At 36.7% G+C, this 10,400-nt stretch overlaps 1 protein-coding gene across 1 annotated transcript; it reads left to right on the top strand.

Moving 5' to 3' along the window:
- The first annotated feature begins 4,870 nt into the window (after positions 1 to 4,870).
- LOC112395979 (sex comb on midleg-like protein 2) lies at positions 4,871 to 7,697 on the top strand. The gene is given in 2 exon segments (XM_024739457.1): positions 4,871 to 6,461; positions 7,165 to 7,697. Coding segments are annotated over 2 exon segments (2,109 nt in total). The 5' UTR covers positions 4,871 to 4,885.
- Positions 7,698 to 10,400: the final 2,703 nt, after the last annotated feature.

Here is a 10,400-nt window from a genome sequence, read left to right as displayed (position 1 = left end):
AATTAACATATACACTACTATATATAAAATAGATAATCAACAAGGACCTGCTGTATAGCACAGGGAACTCTGCTCAATACTCTATAATAACCTATATGGAAAAAGAATCTGAAAAAGAATAGATATATGTACATATATAACTGAATAACTGTGCTATACACATGAAACTAACACAGCATTGTAAATCAACTCTACTCCAATATAAACATTCAAAAAAATAAAAAATATAAAATGTACACTTGTATTATACCACATTTTGATAAACTCAGAGAAAAGCTGCATAACTATCATTTTTAAACCAAAATTATTAATTTAGTCAAATGTGTCTAAAGATTAATCTTTATTATGTGAACTTGGAGTTTTAAAATGTTTCTAAACTTCTAAAATATTAGAAGTTCACTTTCTTTGTTTCCTGTGTGTTTGAGGGATTTCAATGGATATAAGCACTTATTTACAAAAGAAAATATATATCCATTATTCATCCCACAGACGTCACCAAATGGTCAGATGATAAAACCAAAGTCCCAATTATTGCTGCCACCAATGAGAATAACTTCTTGGCCATATAATAACCAGAAACAAAAATAAAAAATCAGTAGAAGAAACAAAGAAAGCAAAACAAAAGTAAGTAAACAAAAATAGAGAAAAAACAAATACAAAGCTCTATCACTACTTGGGATTTATTTTGAGAGCCAAGAAAAGACCTAACTGGGATGAAGCTGTTCATGAGGTATATATATTTCCCCAGCAATGCAGTTTACTTGGCTCCATGGGATGAGGCTACATGGGCATCTCAGTGGATGACCTATAAAATTATTAAGTATATTTTTCCAAAAGACCAACCAGAACTCTTACACATACATAAAGTAAATGTGTCAAATATTTCCTGTAATTCATTACTTAGGGAAACAGTAACATGATAAAACCAGTCCAAAGAACATTTGAGAAGCTACGTATTAATAGGCAATATTACAATGAGATTCCTGAGTTAGAAACAAAACTGGCTAATGACCTACATGGCCATAAACTGAAACTTCTGGGGATGGAATCACCAAATAAAATATAGGACGCAGAGTTAAATGTGAATTTCAGATGAACGGTGAATAATTTTTTCAGTATAAAGTCCTAAATATTGCATGCATATTTATTTGCTAAATATGGCAACTCTATAATGGAATTATCTGTTCCATTAGACAGAAATTATTTGCATTTCCTCCGGATAAAAATTTACAAATTAGTCTCTGCCTCTCTAGAGATATAAGAAGGCCCAGACAATATAAAGTCAAGCCCAAAATTGCACTAGAAGAAGAATAATAATCTCTTTTACCAAAATTTAGTAATTAAACTTGAGGTTTCCAAGTTTTAGATAATTTTCCCAGTGAAGCACAAGTAAAAATCTTAAACTGGAAAATACTGTTTATTACAAAGTAACACTGGGAATTAAGATGTAAAATGACAAGCATATAGACTGTTTCCTTAACTCTCTTTATATTCAATTTGAGAAAGCTTTGGTAATTTCTTTTTCCAGAGTACTGTTTCATGCAGGTATTCTGATATTGCCACAAACGCAGGTTGGAAGGGTTATTTTTAGCCTTATGGCTTTTTCAACTGTAGAACAATATTTGCTTCCAGAAAAGAAAGTAAAACAAACTTTACAATCAGATAACAGGGCAAAAATTGTTCACAAGTATTACTTAAATAAGGTCAGTAGCTGTATTCCCCCACTGTGTTCACCTCTCTGTAAAGCAGACCAAGATTAGCCATTCTACATTTCTAAAATATGAGTCTATCCCTCAAGGAATCATCCTAACCGCCAGGAAACTATATAAGAACTATATAAATTTGATTTTGAAGGAAAAGTTAGTGAGCAAGTGATCTTAGTTGCAAAAGAAGAAATCTTCCCAGTAGCTATGCAGATAGAAATATTCATATGATAACTATATAAAATGATCCCTCCAATGCAATCTGGCTATTGTTATGTATTCATTCATTTATTAAAGATTTATTGAGCTCTACATACGCGCTGGACACAGGTGATACCACTACAAACAACAAACAAGTTGGACCCCTACCTTTGTGAGCTTACGTCTACTTGGCATTTGTATGAAGAGAGAAAACAAATAAAAAACTGGTAAACTGAAGCTAAGTAACCAAACTATAATAAATTCTCTCTACAAAAGGATTTTAGAACTTAAAATTTAATTATATATTGTGAAATACTGACAGTTTAGTGGAAAGCTGATACTAGCTTGACAATGGAATTGTGATTTTTGTTTGCTGGTTTAAACTTTTGCAATCCAGGAAGCAATGTCAAAAACAGTAACATCAGACAAAGGGCCGCTTGAGAGACGCAAATAATAAAAATATGAATTTTAAAAAGAGAAGGAGAAACTCCAAGTATTAGAAAGGCAACAGTGTTTGTATTCACAATTATAAACGTAATGATTAGTCCTGAATGATCTTATAAAGTAGAAGGTAAGAATGGGTTTCGTTCAGATACCATTATTCAAATAATGACGAGTTTGGTAAGGTGACTGCCAGAATCAATTGGGGAAAATTTCAAAATGTATAGAAGTACTTCATCCCCCAGATTCAAATACCCTTTTGGTGGCTGTAACACCTACCTGCCTATCCAAAATGGATTCTCCCCTTATGAGAACACAGATTTTATTGAGAGAGTGCTGTGTCCATTAATGCTCCCCTCTCCAGACTTCTGTAGCTATACTTGACTCTGTGACTCGGTATCTTGAGATAAACATAGGAATCTGCTGGGTGGAACATTTAGGAAATCTACAGTTTTCCTGAAAAGAGACAAATCTAGCTGACACGTGTTTTGCTCTTTACCATTCTCCCTTCTTCTTGCCTGGTATGGGGAATAATAACTTTTAAAGGGAATGCCAATGTCTTTCCACCATGAGGAACAAAATCTTACTCCAAGATTGGAGGATCAGGAGGCAAAAAGGAACCCGAGTCAAAATGACTTCCTTGAGCAGCTACACTTCCCCTGGGTAGCTTATCTCTGAATTTCTTGGTCAGTGAGAAAAAAATAGGTAAACTCCTATTTAGGCAAGACACATAATTTGTTTTCTCTTAATTGCAGCTGAATCCAGGCCTAAAAGTATGATAGAAGTGGAGGGAGAAGAAGAAGGAGGGAACATGAATAAGTATTGAATATATTTTGAAATCGCTCCCTGGAGAATTCTAATATGACCCTTATCCTGCTCTATAAACAGGGGCTGTTCACGTACCTGTCATTGAGACACATGCATATACGTCAACTGTATCTGAAAGGTTCCTTCTAACCCAGGGTCTTAAAATGAAAAATTTAAATGGAATCTACCTCATGGAAATAATTATTCACAGTGTACTAAATAATGTGCATTTTCTCTCTCTCCCTTTCCTTCTTCTCCCTCTTTCTAGATTTTTCTATGTACACACATATTACTAAAGTATAATTTTCAAAATTTTTAAATTATAACTCATGTCAAAAATTTTATTTAAAAAATTAATTAATGAAGGAACCAATAAAATGTTAAGATTGGTTCAAAGAACATTTGAGGAGCTAACTAATTTTAGGAAATGTAATAAGGAATGTTAGGATAAGATTGCTGGGTTAAATACAAAAGTGGTAATTGTCTACAGAGCAATAAACTGTAAGCTGTGACATCACCCTTTCTACAAGACAGAAATTATTCGCACCTCTACTGGATAAAAACGTGCGATTTAACATGTAACCTCACTACATACAGATTCTTTAATCGATAGTCTTGATAGTATATTTGTGTACAAGATATACAAATTATATCTCATATAAATACGTAAATATAAAATAAATATATTTAAATATAATATATTTGAATATAAATATATGATAAATATAAATATATAATAAATATATGATATATAATTATTAACAAGTATTGCTGTGGTGTAAATGGTATTGACTACAATCCAGACTTTCTGGGAGCTAGAAAAACCCTTAGCTGAAGGAAATGTTATGTCCTGATTTGCTTCTATCCTTGTTTTGGTTCTTTGTTATCCACTGATCCTTATCTGTATCACAGCTCAGTTTACCATCCATGACCTTCTACAGGGAAGAGATCTCTTTGGTTGCCTCAGAGAAAATTCCATTGACATCTTAGTTGTACTGTAAGCAACTGCTCAAAAGTGGAGACTAAATAACAGACTATGCCCATTGCATTTTTCTATACAGTTTCTATTACCTCTGTAGCTCAATTGCTAATTGCTACTTAGCATATATATAACAATTCTGTTAATTAATATGGAATTTGTCAATTCCAACTCACACTTTGCAAAACAGGCTAACTGTAGTTACATTTTATATATAGGTAGGTGCCTTTTTCTCTCAGTTGTTGGTGCAAAACTTTAAGAGACCACCCCGGATTTTGGAGGAACAAAATTTTGTTAGGGACTACTGCCTCAAAACTTCCCACTCATTGTTTAAAATACCATAGCCCCGGTGGCGAGGGTGGGCGGTGGCCGAGAGTCGAAGTCGATGGCCAAGGGGAGCGAGCTCCCCTTGGATGAAATTTGACGTGGACCCTGGGTTCCCAATTGGGGGCCCACCACGGTCTTGGGTGCATGGGCTGCGACTGGCTTTTTTCACCGCCCACGCGGGCTTCCGGCTGAGCCCCGGGCTCGGGCCCCGCACGCGACCGAGGTCAGAGGGCAAGCTTGCGGCAACCCCAGGGCACGCAGGCAGCGGGGCTGGGCAGCGGTGGCAGGGCATGCGAGGCTCCGTGCGCGGCTTCTCAAACAGGGCGGCGGTGGTGTGAAGACCGGTACCGGCTCGCTGGACCAGGGTGACAGAATTTCACTCTTTTTGCCGACGAGACTCGAGCAAAGAACACCAGAGAGGGATAGCATGGGGCGAGCAGTGAATGAAGAGTCAATGGATGCAAAGAAGGAGAATCAAGAGAAAGCTCCTTAGTCAGGCACATCTTCTGTGCAAAATGATGACTTTCACTGGGAAAATTACTTGAAATAGACTGGATCTTTAAGTGCTCCTTCAGAGTATTTCAGACAGTCCAAGATTCCACCAGCTAATGACTTCAAAGTTGGTATGAAATTGGAAGCCCATGACCCTCGCAATATGATTTCAATATGTATCAGCACAGTCGTTGGAATTACTGGTGCCAGGCTACATTTAAGACTGGATGGTAGTGACAACAGAAATGATTTTTGGCGGCTTGTTGATTCTCTGGACATACAGCCTGTTGGGACATGTGAAAAGGAGGGGGACTTACTTCAGCCTCCACTGGGGTACCAGATGAACATATCATCTTGGCCAATGTTCCTCTTGCGAACACTGAGTGGATCTGAAATGGCACCTGCAACATTCTTTAAGAAGGAACCACCAAAGCCACCTCTAAATAATTTTAAAGTGGGAATGAAACTTGAAGCTATAGACAGAAAGAACCCTTATCTGATCTGCCGTGCAACTACTGGAAATGTTAAAGGAGATGAAGTTTATATCACATTCGATGGCTGGAGTGGAGCTTTTGATTATTGGTGCAAGTATGACTGTCGAGATATTTTCCCAGTTGGGTGGTGTCGCCTGACAGGAGATGTATTACAACCACCAGGAACTCATGTTCCTGTTACAAAGAATACAGCAAAAACACAGACTTCTCCTTCCAAAGCAACCCAGCGTTCAATGCAGTCTCTACAGAAAACTGCTGTAATATTACCAACACAGCAGATCAGGAAATCAGGTCGGACTAAATCACCTGCACATACTTCAGTCCCCAAGAAGGGGAGTTCTGTTAAAAATATCACACCAAGGAAAAAAGGCCCAAACTCAGGAAGAAAGGAAAAATGTATTCCTGTTGTATGTTCCACATCTTCAACTGCTGTCAGTATGCCGGCCAGAGGACGTGGTGGTGTTTTATATGATAAGGATGCTGTTCCTGGGTCATCTAAAATAGTGATGCCTACAGTCTGTGTCTATGTAAACAAACATGGAAGCTCTGGCCCTCACCTGGATCAGAAGAAAATCCAGCAGCTGCCCGATCACTTTGGCCCAGGCCCTGTCAATGTGGTGCTCCGGCGGACGGTGCAGGCCTGTGTGGATTGTGCCATTCAAAGTAAGACTGTTTTTGGATTCCTTGTGCCAGATGATCGTGAAGGAGAAGTGATAACCGCCTCCTTTGATGGGGAAACTCATTCCATCCAGCTCCCTCCAGTGAACAGTGCATCACGTGCTCTTTGCTTTCTTGAGAAATTGTGCCACAGCCTGCGGTGTGATAACCTTTTGAGTAGCCAGCATTTTAGCTCTTATACAGGTAATGGTCATAGCCCCGCAGAGCATGATCAAAATAAATCAGTAAAAGAAGATACAACAGAAAAGAAAAGCACCAAACGACCTTCTCAGGAACCTCTGCCTTATGTTGCTCCTCTCTCTCCTAAGCTCCCCAAAACAGAAGTGCATGCCTCTGAAGGTAAATAGTATTTACATGTTGCAAGACTGGGGAGAAAAGTCACTCTTCTATCACTTATATGCTCTTGAGTGTTGATGCTGGAAGTAGGGGATTATATTCCCCCAAATCCCCCAAAGTAGTGGCAGTTAGGCTACTACTTTGGCAGCTTTGTTGAGCGCTTCATTCCCTTCAGAAGTGCACAGTTGTCATTTCTCCTCAGATTAAAGAAAAACAGTTATAGCCATATTTTCCATTCAGCTTTGTATTGCTAAAAGCTGATAGAAAGAGGAATAGAAAAACCTAGTACATTTCTCCAGTGCAAGTTTTAAGTGCCCAAGGAGTAAGCAAATGTTAGAAACCAACTCTGTGATCATATTGTAACAAAGAGTTGTGAAGAACTGCATTCCTAAAAATAAATGCTTTAGTGAGGTGTTCATAGTCTTGGTGGCAAGACTGGCAAGGGTTAGTTGCCGTGAGAAAAATAGGTGATATCATTAGAATCAATTTGGATTTCAGGACAGTGTCCGTTACTATAAACACCAAGAAGGGGATGGCCATGTGCTTTGTGTTAGAGGTTTGTGGTTCAGTATAGCATGGCTTAAGTGAACTGTTGTTGGCAGTTAGGGGATTTTTGACCTTTTAATAGTATTCGAGCTGTAAGCCTGTTGAAGATAACTGCCTTTGTCTTTTTTCTTATTGCCTTTGTCTTTTTTTTTTCTTGTAGAAGTATTATCTTCTGAGGGAAATGGCATGCCCAAAGGGGAAATGCTTTCTGAAGAGTCCAAAAACTCACCACTAAATCCAGCAAGTTCTTTGAATCCTGCCAGCACAAGTCCTATAAGCACTCATACTCCGGTCTCCAGTAGTGTTTCTCAAAGTGTGCCATGCACCTCGAGTTCAACACTGGTAGGGACCGAATCACCTCCCAAGAGCAGTCACCATGAAGTTACATTCCAGATGCAGAGGAAAAGTGAAGCTCCAAGTTATATAGCTGTACCTGACCCCAGTGTCCCGAAACAAGGCTTCTCTAAGGACCCTCCAACCTGGTCCGTGGATGAAGTGATACAGTTTATGAAACATAAAGATCCTCAGATATCAGGCCCCCTCGCCGACCTCTTCATGCAACATGAGATTGATGGGACGGCTCTGCTACTACTCAGAAGTGATGTGATGATGAAGTATATGGGGCTGGAGTTGGGGCCAGCTTTAAAGTTATGTTACTATATTGAAAAACTTAAAGAAGGAAAATATAATTGAAAAAAAATGTGTAAGTTTAGATTAGACATAATTTTCAATTGTCTTGATAACTTTTTAATTTAAAAGTATTTTTATTCTCGTAGCAGTTTTTGTTCTGTAGACAGTTCCTCTAAAGCTACGTTACATCCAGAATTGCAGAACTACATTACAAGTCCAGTCTACTTCTTTAAAACACATTAACATGTTAGTCTTAGCATATTCAACTTGGCAGTCCTTTATTATTTTACACTTTACAGTTTATTATTTAATTGTACAGTTTACAAATATACTTAATGCAGGAAACAGAGAAACACCATTGATTTTGATTAATGTTTATATATAAAACCAAAACAGCTACATCCCAAAGGGGGGAAAGTATCAGGGACTGACAGGCTCTCTAGTGAAATCCATGAGAAATTTTCCTTAGAAAAGAATTTAAAGATGCAACTGTAGATATCATCTCTTTTTCAAATATTTTATGTCTGTTACTGCAATGTTCTGTTTGTGTTCTACCAATTTCCGGAAAGGGAACAGCCATATAAATTATTTTCCTTTCGTTATTATTTCTCTGTATGTTGTGTTTGTTCATATTTAAAGAAAAAAACAAGCTTATAAACTTTCATAAAGTGTTCTTATCAGTTTTTGATAAATTTCAAACAATTGTAAGATAGAATGGTTGTTTTATGCAGGAGATATTATACTACAAGGGTGGTTTGGATGGAGTCTGATTAAAATTTTTCAGTGAAATACCCATTTTTTCAAAACTTTACATATTTTCTCTAAGCTTAGACATTTAACTAGGCATTCATTTCTCATATCTCTATATGAAGACACCTGTGCCCAAATTTTTAATATATATATATTTTATTGTCTGTGTTTTATTCTTCATACAGATACTATACCATATTTATATATTATTCTATGCCTGTAGGTATTCAAACAAGTAAATCTGTTCTTTTTGAATTTAATATGGCACTTTGCACTGCCACAGAGGTAATGGTGAACTATTTATATAGTTCGATGTTTTTATTCTGAAAAAAATATGTGCATCATTTGCTATCACTAGTACCTCTCAGCTTAGTCTTCAGGGGATAAGAAACAATCCATAGATTGGTTTCCATACAGGGAAGTTCTCTGTCCTATGCAATGTTGCTAGTTAATTTGCTTAGCTCTGAGCCATTTATTCTGCTAAATTTTGGAAGATGCATTAATTCAGCCTTATCATTTTGGGCTTTATTTTTAAAGTTAGAACTTTCAAGGGGAAATGGTGCTATATGTTTATTGTTAGTACTTTGTATAAGTTTGGTGCAATGTTAATAAGCTATGAGAATCTGTGCTAAAAGTATTAGCCATTTGTTATAAATGCCAATAAAATGTATACCAGGGGCAAGAATGTACATTTTCTTTTTTTAGAAAACCAAATGTACTTTATATGAGAATACTTCTATTTAAAGGGTGGTTTGATCTATGTTATTCATTTTGTGTTATAAGACAAAATTCTAATTTAAACTTGGTCTTCTCTCAGATTGTTTGTGTGAAGATGCTGTGCTCAGTTAAACAGTCCTCAGGTGTTTGTATAAATACTGTTTTACAGTTTTCAGATTTTAAAATATAATAAAAGTTTAATAACCACCGCCAAAAAAAAAAAAAATACCATAGCCCCAGATCAACCTCGGGCTATGGCTGAGTGAGGAGTCTGGCAAGTCCTCTCCCCTAAAAGCAACTGAAATGCTGAAGAAAATTGAGAAAAGCAACCATTTCTGTACTATGGAAGTAGTCCAAACACATATAACAATGTAAGAAGCATTTATGCTTGAAAAGTGCTGAATACTGAGTAGAAATAGTAGGGGTCTGTGGCATTTTTGCCTGGGATGTTCCCAACAGCCCTCCAGCTCCATTGGCATGGATGTTCTGCCAGAGCAGGGCAGGCCATGAGGGCTGACAGCTTCACTGATGCAGGCAAAATAGAGTGAGCCTCTTTAACTGTTCAGTGATGGAATACACATTCTTTCCAAGTAAAAAGGGAACATTTACGAAGATAGACCATACTCGAGGTCATAAAGTAAGTCTCAAAAACATTAAAGAATTCAAGTCACATTAAATAGCTTCTCTGACCACTATGAAATTTAATTAGACATCAATAACAAAAAGATTTCTATAAAATACCCAAATTTTGGAAGCTAAATATCTTATTTCTAAATAGCCCATGGATCTAAGAGGTAAACCAAAAGTTAAATTAGAAGTATTTTGAAATGGATGAAAATGAAAACACAATATATTAAAATGTGCAGGATGCCTCTACATATGGATTAAAGACAAAAATGCTTATATTAGAAAATAAGAACATTCTGAAATCAATGACTTCAACTTCCACCTTTAGATACTAGGACAGGAATAGCAAGTTAAACCCAAAATTAATAAAAGTCAAACAATAAAGTTCGCAGTAGAAATCAGTGAAATAGTAACAGAAAATAGACAAAAATCAACAAAGCTGAAAAGTGATTCTTTGAGAAGATCAATAAATGTGATAAGCCTTTAGCCAGACAGGTCAAGGAAAAATTATGAATATCAGGAATTAAAGGAGCGACATCACTACAGAGTCTAGAAAAATTTAAAGAATAATGAAATATTGTGAAGAACTTTGTACCAAAACATTTAAAAACCTTGATAAAATGGACAAATTGCTTGACAGCACAAACTACCAGAGCTCTCTGCAGAAAAGAT

This window comes from Neophocaena asiaeorientalis, unplaced genomic scaffold, assembly GCF_003031525.2.
Source record: "Neophocaena asiaeorientalis asiaeorientalis breed wild unplaced genomic scaffold, Neophocaena_asiaeorientalis_V1.1 scaffold194, whole genome shotgun sequence".
Classification (NCBI taxonomy): Eukaryota; Metazoa; Chordata; class Mammalia; order Artiodactyla; family Phocoenidae; genus Neophocaena; species Neophocaena asiaeorientalis.
Note: the sequence above shows the minus strand (reverse complement) of the source record. Positions and strands in the feature narration are given on the sequence as shown.